Source organism: Metopolophium dirhodum, chromosome 4 (assembly GCF_019925205.1).
Source record: "Metopolophium dirhodum isolate CAU chromosome 4, ASM1992520v1, whole genome shotgun sequence".
Classification (NCBI taxonomy): Eukaryota; Metazoa; Arthropoda; class Insecta; order Hemiptera; family Aphididae; genus Metopolophium; species Metopolophium dirhodum.
The window spans coordinates 5,349,257-5,367,859 of NC_083563.1; the positions used below are offsets into that span (position 1 = coordinate 5,349,257).

Genomic DNA, 18,603 nt, shown 5'->3' on the forward strand with positions numbered 1-18,603 from the left:
AACATTAGAGGATAATGTTCATGAGTGAAAAAAGGGAATCACATCCTGATATTTTTGTTTTTATTTATTCTTCGTACCGTAATCAACACAACAACTCTGAAGACATTTAAAATAAACAAGTCCCATTGTATATGAATAATTAAAAATATAAATTTATACTTTAGATAAATTCTATTATGTAATCTTATAAATAATAATTATAAATAAATTTGTTTTTAAATATGTCTTATGAAATAACCACGATAGTGTTTAACACTTTTAAATTGTACATATTACTATAATAGTATAATGTATTAGGTTATCCGTATTATGGGATATTTACAGATTTAATATGAAATTAATTTATTTTCATTAAAAAAAAAAAAAAAAAATGATTTTCATTATTCTTTAATCTTTATAATTTTAGCAGTTTCTGCATAGATCGTCATTGTTTCCGCTATGGTGATCTCTTCTTACTTAGCGAAATTCGAACGTTTCATTAAATGAATAGTATATAGTTTTGAATCCAATCGTTGGGGTAAATGCCAAGGTAATTGTCCCGGTATTTATGGCCCAGAGGTATCCGGGTCTTCGACTACTACGTATGGTAATGGCGTTGAATGTTTAACATAGCCAACGTTCTTAAACAAGCCCAATGAAACTTTGTTCTTTTCATTGATAAGTGCATGAGGAGAGACGCCATTCTCACCCATTACCTTTGTCACTGCCAACACAATCAGCTTACCAAATCCACGTCCTCTGTAATCTGGCTGAACTATCAAAGTACTAAGACCTCCGTAACTGCCACACATGGCCCACGCCAATAGCTCTCCATTATGCCGGTTGAATACACCTAAACCAATGTTGAGCCTTACTGTATCCCAAAGGTCGGACTTGGGGTAAACGTCGCTGTGAGTCCATAGCGAATAAATAAAGTCTATATGATCCACGCTCAATTGGTCAATAAAAACATCTTCTGGAATCCTAGAAACAAAAATAATTTATAGATAACCGAATTTGAACCGAGAAATTAAAATTCATATTATAATAAGGTACATTTTTTATTTTTAAAAATCTAATAAGTTTCCTCTTTTTATATAATACTTATTGTTTTTTTTTTATATTCTGTAAAAGAAATGTATAAGTTTTTTTTATCTTATCTTGAATTACAATGCGTTGGCTATTAAACATAATTTAACGGATTGTTAAAATGACCTTGCGTCAATTAAATACTCTCAATAAATATTAATTATAATTTATAACTATTATAAATCACAATTTATAACCAGAACTCAGAAATTAAGCATTTATAGGTACATATTTTTTTCACAAAACACAAAGACATATCGCCTAGACACAAACATTTAACAGATAAAGCTGTTTAATATACATAATTTGGGGATTTTCTTACCATAAATTTGTATTTCACATATTATTTTGCATTTTTATTTTTTTATTATACACAATATTGAATATAATTTTATTAAAAAAGCGTAATACCAGAGTCATACCCATCCCAGATTATTAATCAATGACCTATGAAGTTTCGATAATTGTTAAAATATAATACATAGATTATAATTTATAAGTTTCAAAATATAAATTCAATAATTATTGAACCTTCGTATAAATTGACTGTCCGTATTTCATGGGTTTTATTCCAACTAGGTACGAAAATTAAAGAATACTCATATTTAAGTGATTTTAAGCGCATCAAGTTAAGTTGGTTAATATTCAAAGATAATATAATTTATAGAAAAATAGAAAATGGTTTTATTACTATTAAATTAGAATCACGGACTACCTATTAATATTATCACGATCTTAGAATTTATGTAACGGCTTGTTTAATCTAAGCCCATTATGTTTATAATATTGTAGTTAGGAACTCTTATAAATGTTATTTGTTAATATAACTTTAGAAATATTCAACAACAATACTTTAGTATTTAATTGTTTCTATCCATTCGCTAATATTTCACATTTCATTTAAATAGGTGTACTCGTGTTGATTAAAGGAAAAAATGATTGCTGTCTTAACACGCTAGATATATAAAAAATATTAATTTTTTATGTGTTATACGTGTAGTTTACAGGTTGAATTATTGCTGTGCATTTATTGTAGCCTTATTTACTATACAATTTTAGCAACAAAATAAAAAACTACAATATTATAGACAAATATAAATTATGGAAAATCTTTTAATTAAATATTTAAAAAGTTTCAAAAACCTAGTACATATAATACCAGTGAAATTAATAACTGCACATGAAAGTTTTGGACTGGGTTCAGATGTTTGTTGTCACTGTCTTTCGAATGTGCAACATACTTAAAAGTAAAAACTACCCATTTCGAGTTAATAAGTAAAATTATTGTATTGATAAATATTATAATTTATGAATTCAAATCTGTATTGATAAATTATAATATTTATCAATACAGATTTGAATTCAGCGTTGAAGTCATGAGATCGATCAGACAACGTATTTCAATTTTAAATCAATTAAATTTAATATAATGGCCAGATCGATCTCATGTACACTTCACGCTAAATTAATATCTGTTTTTGTAATATTAATCGCTTTATTAATTGTTTAGTGTAGGCAGTGTAGTTGTTGCAACATTTTTTATCACTTAAATAAAAATGAACGTTATTGACTAAGTACCTTTCGTCCCTTCGCAATTTATAACCACTTTATCAATGGCATCAAGACAGTTACATTTTAATGTGCACATATTTAGGCAAACCATTATGAAATAGTATTATTATCTTAATAATTATATTAGATAAAACATTTATCACGTATACGTCCAAAATAGATAATACAAAAATAAATAAAAACGTGCGCAAAAGATTAAAATTACGAGCCAAATTATACTATGCATTAGTATAGTACTTATATTAGTATTTAGTATCTATAGATTCTAAATACCTACGCAATTGTGAATAATATCGTGTATATATACTCACAAGTTAAAAACTGAACTTTGGCTTTCATGCAAATATATAAAAAATGTAACTAACAATAAGTTCCGAAATCAAAGATCATATTATATAATTCAAATAGTTTGACTATATTACGTATACATCGTATACACTAAACAGTAATACATATATAGGTATGTAGTTTAATAGCATATCTTACTCATAATCTAATCTGGCGGCCACATCGGCTGGCATCCACTTAAGCACAGCATTTGAGTATAGTTTACTCTTCAATCCCTTTTCCTCAATCATTGTTTCCACGATGGCCTTCATCCTGAACGGTATAGCTTGGAACAGCGGTTTCTTCTGCCAGTTGATCAACTCAGTGCTAAACAGCATCCTTCGGAATTGTTCTTCGTTTCCAGGGCAAGTGTATGTAACTACGACGTCGGGATATTCTTCTTCCTGAAATTAATATTACTGTGCAATTCGTATAATGTATCTTCCAGCGTCATGGATGAAAAAAATCCTAGAATTAAAAAAAGATTCTTAAAAATAACATCAACAATCAGATGTTTGGCCGTGTAATAATCTAAAACATCCGAACCTTCAGTGTAGATCACATTAAAAATCATAACAATTTATACAGCTTATAAAACAAACATTTGTAACCAATAAGTACTTTTTAAGTTTTGCTGTATAAAAATAAAATGGTCATCACATTGAAATTTTTCTTATTAACATTCAACGAATATATTTACTATTCGTACTTACGGGTCGTGATAATATCCCAATAAATGTTCCATTCTCAACGTCATTAGAAATATAGTATAATTTGTAACTCGATGCCGAATTTTTTCGCATCCATTGAAATGCATTTTTGATGAAATAATATGCCTGAAAATTTAAAAATATAAATTAATAATTATTTCCGAAATAGTTCTTAAAATTAAATAATCTTTTTATTGTTATGTATATTATACAATTGAGTATACCATAGACCATACTAACTACGTAGTTTAATTGGGAAGTTCAATCTATTTTTTTATTTTTTATTTATAGTAAATACTCTAAGACAGTTAAACTGAATGAAAAAAGTTTAACCATGGCCTTTGCACTTGACAGTTGATTCATAATCTTAAAACGATTTCAATAGATACACGAAAATTAATTTAGGCATAGAATAAGCTATATATGTAGGTTACATGTTTTGTAATCTTGTACGTTGATATGTCTAGTGGCAACTAAAGGTACATTGAAGACGTTATTTTTCGGGCTAAAGGCTAATGCGATAAAGAAAAACTATCAACAACCGTCAACCATCAGGCAACAACAGTTTAAAACTTTAAAATTTTAAGATATCTTAGCAACCGTTATTTTATTTTACCAGAGTACTGTTCAAAGTCGAATTTTTCCAACGTAATTATTATTGTTATTGCTTTCAAAATTATAATTATAATTAACTAATTATGCCGAAGTACTTACACGAATAAATAATAAATACTGATGCAAAACACTTGATTTTGGTTTATATCTAGTCAGAAGGGCTTATTATATATTATATTACTTTGAATAGAAGCTTATAAATTAATTTATGTACTTAAAATGTATTTACATTAATTTAAATTTATTTTGTTGTGTATTATTTAGTGGGTATTAATTGTGTTTTGCTTGTTTGTAACAGTTAACAAATAAGTACTTGAATCAAATATAGCCATGCGATTTGTTTATATAGTATGCATTACATACAATTTATTGGACCTGTAATTTAACAATCTAATTACAACTATATGTATTTATAATTAAAATTTTTTTTCCGGTTATAAATAAAGTGGCTCAAATGTTGATCTATAAATATCTGTGAATATCTGGGTGTAAACACTGTAAACTATACACTGTGTTTACTATAGTAAATTGTACGAATAGATGATTAAAAAATAATAAAAATATGAACTATTTTATATAATGACATTTAAATAATATTAAGTACAAAATTGAAAATAAAATATAGAGTTTGAGCCTTTGATGTACTTTATTAATATATTGTAAGTATTATGTAAGTATATAAGTAAAACCTAATTTAATTAAATTAAAAAATAATTAATATAATTATTTACACGTACACATATATAGATATATATGTGAAGTTGTAATTTGTATCAAGACACCATAGTGCCACTACTTATTGGGCGATAGAATAAATATAAGTTGGTACCGACCTATTAAACGTCGTCAAAGAATAATTTGCAAACATTCAACACAAATATAAATTACCTAATAATAATTTGAGCATACGTATTATTATATATTTACTCTAATAAAAAGAATAGGCACTTGCTGTTTTTATTTTAAAAAAAATCAGAATAATATTATTTTTTTTTGATAATCACTGAAGTTTATTTGAAGCTGCCTGTGTACACGTGTGCCGCATGTGTGTGACAGTGTGGCACATCGTCTAATCAATAAAAACGTTGCACCGTCATCATATAAACTTAGTAGTAATTAAAATTATATAGGCCCAACTTTGGATACAAACTGTGGTAACTACTGAATGATAAACTCGCGACGTCAAATTAAATGAATCCTATAGTCATCATAATAATTTACCTGTTTAATATATACACATTTACATATGTGTGCTGGTCATCAGTTTTTTATTATATAAGTAGGTACCTATCTACAATATGTATACTTACTTATAACATATGGATGTACTTTTTACCAACCCAAACTAAATAATTTAATATAGAATACATAATATGTATCGTAAACTCGTGATATTTATACTTTAATTTTTCATACTCTTTATTATCTCGTAATGAGTATATAATAATATACATTATATAGATATGTCTATTATAACTCGTAATTTAACACAGATATACTTGTCCCTATTTATATACAGTTATACTAAAATTTAGGGAACCTATATTATTTTAATATAAAGGTTCCAAACACTACATGGAAATCCTGCAAACTGCACCACCAAATAAATCAACTTAATGAATTTTGATTTTAAATCTAAAAGTTATATCTTTCATGAAGTTCCATCAATGGAATGGATGGCCTCACTCAAAATCAATGAGCCTTTATAAAATGTATTTTATAATATTTTACTTATTCTATATTAACCTTATGAACATAATTTATGCTTAATATTATAAAAATATATTTACAGATTGTAACTACAACACTAAAAATTTTTATTTTTTTTTTTTTTATACTATATACTCACGTGAATACAGTTCGGCCAATCGCGTTTCAATACTTGTTCACAGAAATATTCCATCATTGCTTCGGGCATTTCTTCGAGAACTTCGCTCCTCATGGTGATGCTCGTGTATTCTTTATCGACGTAGTAAAGTAATAATATATAATATCGTGAGATGAATCTAACGATTGGGCGCACGCTGGTATACAGGAAATATTATATTTACTATATACGGCTACAAAACCGGTGTAGATAAATACCAAATGGTACAGGCGTAAGTTTAATATAAACTAGTTAGTAGGTTCAGCTGATAGAGTAGTATAGGTACGAGTGTATCGGACGACCAGTAAAATGTAAAATGGACGGTGCAGCAGTAGTTCACGGACCCAAGTGTTCAACGTTCACGAAAAATACAAAACTCATATACGCGCGCGCGCGCGTGTGTGTGTGTCTGTGTCTGTGTCTGTTTCTGTGTGTGTCTGTGTCTGTGTCTGTGTGAGTCTGTGTGTGTCTGTGTGCTGTTGTGGGGTGGTGGAGGTGGTGGCGGTGGTGGCGGTGGTGCACGCCTCGGAAGGAATCTGTGACCCTATTGCCGCCGTTAATATTGTGGTGGGGGTAGTCCCGCGGTGATCCGCTACAGCGGTAGCTGTAGGTTTTCTGCCAAATGGCCTGAGTGACGCGTATAATACACTTACATATACTGTACACTCCGACGAGGTTATAATATTATCCGAGGCCGAACATTACGTAGGTAGCCAATGTGACTTCCACGCGTATAGTAACTCTGCAGGGTATGCATTTACCGAACGGAAATTTGCCGTAGGTTCACGCATACGTTATTTTTTCGAGCCCTTTTTTTGGACAGACTTGACAAGCTCAATTGAGTTACTCGCGCGATTGAAGGCCAACAGTTAATACTGCGACGGTCGACTGCAGTCAGCGATAAAGCGTAGATAGGTATACCTACATTTTCACCATGTCGATTAGGTATACAGTATGTAGTAAGATAATGATAAAATGATAATGAAAATATTATTATTATTATTATTATTTATCGCCGGCGTGGGTGATCGCTCAATTATTTACGTTGTAGTTAGGACGTCATACACGTTTATGTTTGACATAATATGCATGACACCATAACTGTTTTGGCATAACAGCACATTTTACGTTCAGTAGAATCCATTTTACTCTGTTAATTTTAATGACTTATTATGAAGTTTAAAGATAAGAATATATTATCGAGGGCCCTAATTTATGATGTTAAAGTAAGTGATAAGTATTTTAAAATTGTAAATTTTTTGTAAATTTTAAAATGCACAAATGCTAATAATTAGATTTTTCGTTAAAGTATCAAAAATAGTTTACTACGTGCAATGGCCGTGGGGCCTTGGAAAATATTTTATTTTTACCTTTATAAATTTGATAATAGGTGAATTTATTCTACAAATAAAAATAACAGAGTAAAGGGATTCTTTTGAATGTACTGCAATTTTCTGTGTTATATCTACATTATTAATCCTCTTAAATAAATAATATTATATTGTTTCGTTATTTAAAATTGTATATCCTATGACACACAGATAGCTAATTATTCCAACATGGTAAAATATTGTCCATAGGCAGGTATATCAAAAATAAAAAAAAAAGTTTTAAATACCTACTTTTAGTTTTTCGGTGAGTATTTAATATTTTTATCAAATGTATTAACCTTTATATAACTGGAAAAAACAACACAGTGCATGAATAGTATTTTCACCTGTTCATTATACCTATTCAATATTCACAAAACGTTTAGGCACTATGGTTCTCTGGTTTCCCTAAAAAGGATACCACATTTAGGAATTTAAATTATTGGGGCCTGGGTCGAAGCTATGTATTTTGATAGAAGTATATAATACATTTAATAAATTATAAATTACATATCTATCATATAGACTTTAATTGTTTGTCCAAACGTGCCACACATTACATGGTATAAAATGCTCCAATAACGTGTTGTAGCCCGCTTATAATATGACGGAGTATATCGGGTATGTGCCCGGGTACCTAAATACAATATATATTTCAATATTTGTATTTATATGCTTTCTCTGTTTATTGGTTTTAAGTATACCTATCGGCTATCATATAAATTACGTTTAAAATAATCATATTTTTGTACTTTTATCATTGTATGTCAATTATAATAGGAATAGTAAATATAATACGACTATCAAAATCACAAATTTAAATTTCCAATTTCGTATTGTAAATAATTACGCATAAAAAAAAATTGTGACCATGTATTTAAGATATTTTTTAACTGTAAGAATTGACAACTTAGGTAAGTATATGCAGAGGAACGATGTATTACATTTTTAAGCTATTTTGAATAAGAAACAAAAATAAAAATAGTTAAAAATGTTTTAATATTTAAACTGCAGAGCCAAAATATATTTTTTTAAATATTTCATATCTAAAAATACTAATATAAATATATTGTGAGATGTCTGCAGTACTTTTAAAAATCGGGGGAAAAGCAAATTGGAAAAAACAGGGATTTTCATGTAAAACCAACTTTTTTTTCGACAGTAATGTTTTTGTTTTTAATTTTGTTGTAACTCAAAAATGAATAACATTTTATGTATGTATATAAATAAAATTAATTTTTTAGAAAATATTTATATAAGCATTTTCTATACCATATTAATATAACTGTCAGTATATGTTGGCTCTTTTTGTGCTATTTATAATCATTTGACACTTTCAACTTTTTTCGAATTTGTTTGAATTTATCTTTAATATAATTTTTGTTTTTGAGTAAAAAAAATTGAAATTTTAACTCTAAGTTCCTCATAAATTGTTCTGCCAGAAACCTAAAAATTTCAAAATACAAATGCACAATTTTTTTTTCTAGATATTTCAAGTTAACATTATGATATGATGTTGAGGCCTAGCATTTTGGCGTGCTAAATATTTTATAGTATTATAACATTAGTGTATGAAACTATAGTCTATATTATAATGATGTATATACCTATAGGTTATATATATAATATAATATGCGTATGAAAATGACGAACTATAATAAATAATAATATGTCCAGTAAGCATTATTATTTAGTTATTATGTCTATAATATATACTGACTAATATGATCTATTTAGTATTAGGTACCTATATATCACTTATGTTTATGGTTTGTATAAAGGTGTCACACATCCGCCGTGGTCTGTTCCATTACCTCCTCCACCCAACCAATAAAGTATTATTTAAAAACATTAAGTAGGTACATGGAACAAAAAAAAACCAAAATACAATATCAAAAGAATCACATAACAATTCATTTCAACTTAAAGCGAATACATTTTATTTATATAACATTTTTATTAGGTACCTACTAGCTGAGTCCACGCAATTTGTTGACCGTAAAAAAATAAAATAGTAGGGTTTGACTTACTGCAGTAAGTGCAACTCAGCCACCTTGGTAGATAATGTGCGAAAATTCGATTTGATGCATGCTTGTACCTGATCTGCTCGATTAACCAATGGCAACCAATATAGAAAAAAAAATACTGTTAAGTAATTTCTACTAATTATTTCTCTTATAACCAATAACAATTATTTATAAACAAAAATTTCCATCATAAATCTCAAAATCCCTGTTTGAACACTACCCCGGGTTGGACCTACTGGGTCCAATTGTAAATCTAAATCATCCAGGGAACTTCTCTAACAATCTCATCAAAATCGGCCCAGCCGTTTAGGAATGCATAAAGATCATAATATACAGACAAAAATTCGTTTTTAAATGTTATATAGATTACGGTTTGTTCTTTCTTAATCGTTTATGTTGCCTATCGTTACCAATTTGCTATATTATTTATAGATAATAGTTATGAATAACTAAATTTGAAACCATTTCAATTTTGCTCATTTATTTGTACAATATTGTTTGTTATTAATCTATGCTCTGTCCATGGTTGATTTCCAGGTAGATTAATTTATTACCTACCCAAAATTTCTTAGGTTTTATAAATAATCTTTAGTTAGGTCACAATATATACCAGGTTGTTCATTTAACGTGAACATTAATTATATTGTTTCTAAAACCATTAATGTTTTTGAAAATATTTTTTTTAATAACTTCGTCGTTATAAAAAAAGATTTTTTACTATTTTTATTGTTATCAAGGTTTTTAATTTTTTAAATACGACAACATACATTTTTGATATCATATTCTGACGACTGGCGTAGAATATTATTCGGAGTATTTGGATATGTTAAGGTGAATGACGACATTTGGTGAATGTCAATTTCTTCTTAGATGTAGACATTCACTGGTGAATGTTGACATGCACCATCTGTTTTTGGTGAATGTTAACATGTTGTAAAAAAAGATGAATACCTAGTGATAAAATAATTTTTACAAATTAATTAACCATAAGTTAGGTTAGACTTTCCCCTTAAACTTGAGAACGTCTTAAACACATTTGTTATATTTTTCAGTACTCAAATAAAAATTGTTGTCTTCTTTTTTTGTATTTAATATAGCGTTAAATTTTTCGTAAAAAACTTCTCGTATGTTCTCCATTATACACGTGAACAATTAGTAGGTAACTCGAACGTATCACAAATTCAATCAGTCACAACAGTCTACCTTTTCGTTCGTGTAAGAAAGGTAAATTAAATACGTCGACACTGGTCCATATAAACGTATTTTTCATCACTACTAAATTAGGTACGATGACTGACGTATCGCCAATTATGCGACTAAGCAAAAGCTTGGTGCGTGTGAGAGAGAGAGATAGGTAGTGGGTACAGGCAGACAGATACATACCGTAACGTTAAATGCCTAAATGTCTATGATAATATTATATAGATCATTAAACACCGTTAGATTAAATATTGTGTGAACAATATCATATCTATAAACATTTACTATCTTAACGTATGACACTATAACGTCTATACTCCAATTTTAACTAAAAATGTCTAACATTCACCAAAACTCAATTGTGAATGTCAACACTCACCGATAATCGTTGCGAATGTTGACATTCACCGGTGACTGTTGGCAAATTTTTAATACTCATTCAAAATGTTCACATTCACCAAAAACAGCAGTGAATGTCAACATTCACCAAATGTCGTCATTCACCTTAACAGATAGATATATAAAACTAAAAAACGAAGTATATCGAACGAGAAGTTAGTTACTAGTACTTAAAGTTATGAGCAGGTGAGTAGTGGACCAATATTTTACTGGGTCCCTACCTCTGTAGCCCTGTTTTGTCTATTCCTTTTCGGTTATCTATAAACTTTTAATATATCCTACTAATATTATAAACGCGAAAGTTTGTAAGTATGTTTGTTACTCTTTCACGTAAAAACTACAGAATGGATTTTAATGAAACTTTACGATAATAATATAGCTTATACATCAGAATAACACATAGGCTACAATTTATAAAGATATATTGTGTGAATTTTTAATTTTAATTTTAATTTAAAAAAATGTGTAAATTGTATACCTATACCTTTTTTAGTAAGAAATAGTCGCTGGCTGAAAATAAATATCATTCAAACAATAAATAATTCAAACAATTATTATAATTATTTAGTTTATATATAAATATATATATAAATGAATGTTTGTGTGTAGATTATAGATTAGACCTCTGGGAAGAAGACAGGCTAATTTAAAAATGGTTAAATTTGGTTTTTTTTTATTCATCTGATATTAGCACGGTTAGGTTAGGTTAGGATTTTGTATTAAATGATTATATAATAATTATATATTTATAATTAATTATTAATCCACCATAGGTGGAATACGACAAACTTGATATAACTTTGATACTTTAGAGTTAAATCATACACTTAAGTACAAACAGCACGGGGTCCGCGATCTACCGCAGGTAGATTGCCTACCTGATAATATATTACTGCAAATCAGAATTTTTATTCCGGGCAACGGGAAAGTTAAGATAAATTTTGAACACCATACACTGAATGGTAAATAACGAATTGAACAAAGCTTGAGTCATATAGGGTTGGTACATTTAACGAGCAACGAAGTGCACGGGATCAGCTAGTATAACTCATAATTCATAAACTATTTGTCCAAAATTCGGTTTTTGGTACTCCAAAAAATATTCTGCTTTGAAATGAGAAATTTAAAAATGTGATGTCTTTAGAAAAGATAAACATATCTAAAATAAATTTCTATATTTTCATTGTTATTATCATATTTTTACTTTCATAAATTCTATAAACAAGAGCATACCTACCTACATATTCATAAAAGGTAATGTAAAAAATCACGGGTAATAAGTGATACTTATATCTATTTAGTTTGAGGTATATTTAAAGTTTGTAATTGTGTCACACTTCAATGATCTGTTACAGACTTACAGCAATACAGATAATAAAGCTAGTAGGGATATCCATGATGTATAAAATGTTATACTAAATAATTAAATAAAACTAGAACCGAAAAAAACCAAAAAATTATCTTCCGACAAATATCGGTTCCGGTTTAGGTTCCTAAGAAAATCAAAAAAGGGTTTCGGTAAGGTTCCGGTTACAATCTTTTCAACAGGTTCCGGTTAAAATACCGGTATTTTTAATTTCGTTTCCAAGCCCTGCCCACAACAGTAAATTTCTCTTAGGTACGCCATGGTTATGACCACGGTTAAAACAAGTTATCGTGGTTCAGTGGTTGTACTATTATGTTGTGTATATACCATGGACTATGATATTAATAAATAAAATATAATGAACTGGCATCGAAACGTTTTCAGTGGACCCCAAATGTTGTACAAGAAACAAATTCGGGATTCTTGATCGAAAATATTCGAGTGATAATCGTTCACGCCATCTAACAATTATTATTTGAAGTAAACCACAATTTTATCACCAGAATTCAACCACAACACTCAATGTTTGCCTACGTTAGTGATTATTGGAGCTGAGCAAGACATTTTTTTTTAGAGTTGTTAAATTAACGAATCAAGCAACCCCCCCCCCCCTCCCCCATGATAGGTCTTTCAGGACATCCCTGTCACTACCACCCACAACCAAGACGATGATTGTTCATAATAATATCTTAGTCGTGGTGTGTACTATGCATTGAAATAAACTTATGGATGCGGCAAGTAAAAATCTGTAAGCCAAAACAACTGGTACCACTGTTAACCTGTATTGCCATCAATATATCTATCTTCTCTCTCGTTTGAGTATTAGTTTATTGATCACTTAAAAGCTTCTGCGAGATCGAGAACCATAATTTCTCCCTCCCTATATTGAACTAGTAAAATTAATTTAAAAATGAAAAAAGTCATTTTCAAGTAGGTAAATTGCAAGACTAATTCAAATATGTTTTCAAATATTTTATTGGATAATTAATAGGTATTGGCCAACGATTGATATTTTAGACGAAACAACAATATAATTAATGTTCGTGTAATTACTGAAATATTATGCATGCAGCGATCCAGTTCTCTATTTTTTTTTCTACACAGTCGATAGTCACACTGTAATAAAAATTTACTACGCACACATTTACATATTCACATACAAAATTGCCTATATTAAACTCCTTAAAAACGGCCCGTATCCAATGTACCAAGTAATTTATATGGGTACTATATTATATGGGTGATGGACCACCAGAGCGCGCTGTGCGTAGCATATTGAATAATCAAAATATTACAAGGCCGTTTCATATTAATATTATTAAAAATATAAATTATAAATTATATAATACATAATTATTGAATTATTCTTTATACTGTATACCCTATTGCCTACAAACGTTAGTGTTACAGTTACCGTTTCTGACACATTGGGTTATTGTAAAACAATACAATTTATTGTACCATTTGTACCTATATTAATATTGTATGTACCTATTTAATATAATACCCAAATCATGCAGCATGATCCAATGACCTACCACCTACTCAACTAAAATATTTAATGCGAAGAGGATATAATATAGACATACTACATAGTACACACATAATATAAACAAACATTAAATCACGAACAAATGGTAAACGGCGCTTGTGAGTAATACACGAATTTTTATTATATAAATAAGTCCTGTTTGCCAATATTTTGATAAGTGTCAAATATGTTTTAAAAGTTATAGGTCTATTACACTTTCCATCGCTAAACATTGGTGTGATTAGGAATTTGTCTTAGGGAGGGATAGACATTTTTTTACACACAAAATACTAAATAAATATAATGAATAGGTACTACATTTGTAATTACAGTGGTGAGTGTAACTGAGAATAGGTACTATTTTATCAAAAATCCTAAAACTTACATAATATACACAAAATTATTAAATTTAATTTTAAAATTCTACACAATATAGTACCCATAGGGCCAGTTTCACCAACTACTTTAAACTTCTATTACGCTTAATCGACTGATAACAGATATTTAACCGGGCAAATTTGGCCGATTAAACCCCGGTTAACTTTAATCGAGGTTTAAAGTAGATGGTGAAACTAGCCCATAGAATATTATAATTTATTTGGCATACATTTATTTTAGCTACCCAGCATTTTTTTTTTTTTTTTTTGAAACATGCGTATTTTAACGAGTTGAGAACGATGGAAAAAAAATTTTCAGGAATCAATATTTTGGAAGTTATATCCTTCCAATGTTTGTGATTATACGTTTACACGTAACAACACTATACTTTACCTCGCACATGCTGATAACGATGGTGAAGTCAGAATTTAGCGGTCGGACTTACCTAGTTTTGAAGTTTTTACTATTTGGAAGTTACCCGTCAAAGGTGGTTTTACATAACAAGTCGAAGGATGTTTTCAAATAGCTATAACTTTAAAACTAAGTCTGACCTCCAAATTCTGGCTTCACCGTCGTTTTCGCATGCTTAACTTTAACTACATAGGTACGTTAAAACAAGATTGTCATAGACCATAGTCCATTGTAGGTATACTGATTACGATGCGTAAAAACATAATATTTCGATAAAGTCAGAATATAATGTGTTGTAGAAATAAGAAGACTAGCTGATTATGCAAATACTATAAATGTAATAAAATATGTAAAAAAAAAACTAAATTTCTTCCGTTAGTAAAGTACAGTGGTGTGCGAATGCGTCACATGCGTGCATAGTTTTTTTTTGTACAGTTTATAAAAGAAATTCTAATATTCTTGTACATACCTATATGTTATAAAGGCTCTGCGGGATCTATCCCCCTCATCCCATCTCTTAATTAGGCCCCTGTCACCCAAAATATGTTAATTATAAATCTATAATATAATATGTAAAACACTAATAATATTATTACATCATTTAAGATGACGCGCCGTACCAGCATGTTTTAACTTCGTCTTGCAAATTACAAACGTACGACATATTATATAGCATTAGAAAAATATGTCATTGTGTATAATATAAAATACGATAATACGTATACGTTAATGTTTAAGTCCTCATAAACAATATTTTTGAATTACAAAAAAATAACTAAAATCGTTCTTCTTCTTTTAAATTTCTAATTCGTCCAAATATTAACTTCAATTGTCTATAAAATAAAAATGTGTACTTACATTTTTTTAATTTTTTTTTTTTGGTTTCATTATGAATAACATATGACGAACCTTGTATTAAATTCAAGCTTTTGACAAGGTGAAACATTTTTTATTAACATCTATAGAAAAAAAAAACTTAAAAATTCGAATATTTTAAATTACTTTAAATGTCTTATAATGGCTCACAACAAAGTGTTCAAATATTTTTTTAATTTAACTTGTATAGAAAATTCTAATACAAACACTTGGTAAAAATGTTAAGTGGCTATACAGTAATTTGTTTTTGAATTACAGCAAAATAAGATGATTTTTCGTTTTGTGTAAAAATTCCAGATTTTCCCTAATTTTTTTTTACCAACTATTGATACTTTTACAGGTTAAAATGTCAAGTATCTATGAATATTCGTATTTGAATTTTTAAATATACTTACTTAAAAAAACTGATAATAGGTCTATGATAAAAGGTTTGAAAGGTATAGGGATTATGTTGAATTATTAAAATTTAAGTACCTAATTAATATTAATCCATCAACATTTATAATTACTAGAATATTAATATACATCTATATTACATCTATTATATTTTTTAGTAAAATCATTTTAAAAAATTATTATCTTTAGTATAAACATTTAAATGACTATAGAGAAACTGGTCTTTTGATGTTTTAAATTTTTTGAGAATCAACATTTTTTAAAATATTATCGATTAAATGATTTACAGTAAAAATGAAGGATCTAGTTTTAAAAAAACGGAAGTCTGTATCACCACAGCGTTCTGTATCCTCAAGTAGTACAAAAAAATCTCAAAATGTTGAAAATATGGTGTTAATAATATAATAATAATAACAATATATTATACTTAAAAATTCCGAAAATCAGGGTTTGAATAAATTCACTATTCACGTGTACAAATGGGGGTGAGCTTAATTGCTGAGCCCTTCTATGACCTATGTATAATGTAAAAGAGTATCAAAATAATACAAATCATAAAAATATAGATAAGTTTTTATAATCAATTTTAATTTTGAAATGTTCCTCATTAAACTTTTGGTTGTCATTAATATATTTAATATAATATTATTTATCTACCTTATAAAGAAGAATCACTATTGATTTTAAATAACGCGAGGAATTTGTTTCCCGATAGTTTATTAGTAATTATTGACAATAAACATAAATACAGTTTTAACATTTATACAATTTTTAATTACCCCAATAGTAAGTTCTTTATCGATGTATCATCAAACTCAGAAAACTGTTTAAACATAATTTTGTGATCTGCCATAATATAATAGAATATACTTTAGTATATTATTATATAGTATATACTATGAATATCTCTTTCGTTATGAATACAATTTTATGAAAAATTACTGAATTATTATTTAAACGAAGTAATAAATATCGAAAATATTTTAATAATAATGATTTGTCATTGAAAATCACGTAAAAACAAATAATTGGGGACATTGTAGTGAAAAAGATTATAATATTATTTAGGTATAGTTCAAAAAAATTACATATAGAGAAGTTAACTCCATATGTCCCATAGACCATAGCGTACAAGAATAATTAAAAAAAATGACAAGCCCTAATCAATGGTTAAAGGATCCACAAACAGAAATATTTAAATAAGCTGTGTGCCTGTGCCAATAATGAACTTAAACTGCAACTTTCAAACATAGTATTTTTACTTAACAATTAATGTTATAATATGTCACGAATAACTATGGCAAAGAAACATACGAATTTAATTTTAGGTAGATTAAATTATTTATATTTATAAGTATATTAGTAATATTATATAGAATCATGCAAGTATAATATTGTAATAAAAATACACAATTTTTTTAATTGCTGAAGAGTTTGCAACGTGAGAAAATACAAAATTAGCATTTGTAACACAGAACACCTACAATAGTACATCCATAAAATATGCTTATAATTACATAATATGTTTGTTTATCACACATAATATAGTGTATAATTTATATCGTTCAAAAATAAAAAGCATGTACTTACAATTTATTAAAATCAGTAAGATAAATGTTATATAGGTAATAGGTATACACATGAGTACATGACACACCAACAAACCAATAAAAGTTACCCTCCCCCCCACGGTTGTAGTAGTGATGATTGATTTATTGACTTGTCACTCATTTACCCATACATTGACACGTACACACACACATACATACATACATACATTCTATACACTCATTCGTTCTGATAAAAATAGAAAGCATTATTAAATTGATTGTATGTAACAGCTTTTACACAAAATTACATAGGTAAACAAATTATTTCGTTATCTTTCTTTTACATGATGTGTATACCAGCTATGTTTTGATATTAGTTATATAATAATATAATGTGTGTATTGTGGCTCTATTATGATTTTTCATCTATCTTCATCTCCGGTCTTATACACAGTACTCACCGATGTCGGTCAGAGTTCAAAAAGATCAAAAAATAAAAACGGAAACACTATAAATCTTACCACACGGTGATGATAACGACGACGTTGGAAGAAGAAAAACCCGTTCAATCTGATAACGGGAGGTATACGCTCTCAACCCTTCTGCTAGGAACCACCTTGACAACACTCACTTTTGTACCGTCATAATAACAGTACGTAAAAACACAACAGAACATTCAGTATTTTTTGTTCTTTATGGCATCATTAAAACGACAGTTATACACAAGAAAACACACACACACGAATATGTACTGGACAATAAATTTATAATTTCCGTGTGGTACCTACGCAGCTACATTTAATTGATGCGGCAGTTTTTTAATAAGACGTCTAAAATATTATGTTTGTACAATAATTATTTGTACACATAACTACACAAGTTCAGTTATACGTCTAAATAATATTATATAGTCTGGTCGAGGGGTGTTTTATTCTTGTTT

At 28.5% G+C, this 18,603-nt stretch overlaps 1 protein-coding gene across 1 annotated transcript; it reads right to left on the reverse strand.

The window, feature by feature from the left end:
* Positions 1 to 256: 256 nt before the first annotated feature.
* Positions 257 to 6,577, reverse strand: LOC132942844 (uncharacterized). The gene is made up of 4 exons (XM_061011501.1): positions 6,142 to 6,577; positions 3,681 to 3,803; positions 3,127 to 3,371; positions 257 to 963 (listed from the first exon to the last, which is right to left on the reverse strand). The coding sequence occupies exons 1-4, from the start codon at positions 6,232 to 6,234 to the stop codon at positions 546 to 548; spliced, it is 879 nt and encodes a 292-aa protein (XP_060867484.1). The 5' UTR covers positions 6,235 to 6,577; the 3' UTR covers positions 257 to 545.
* Between the last annotated feature and the right edge of the window lie 12,026 nt (positions 6,578 to 18,603).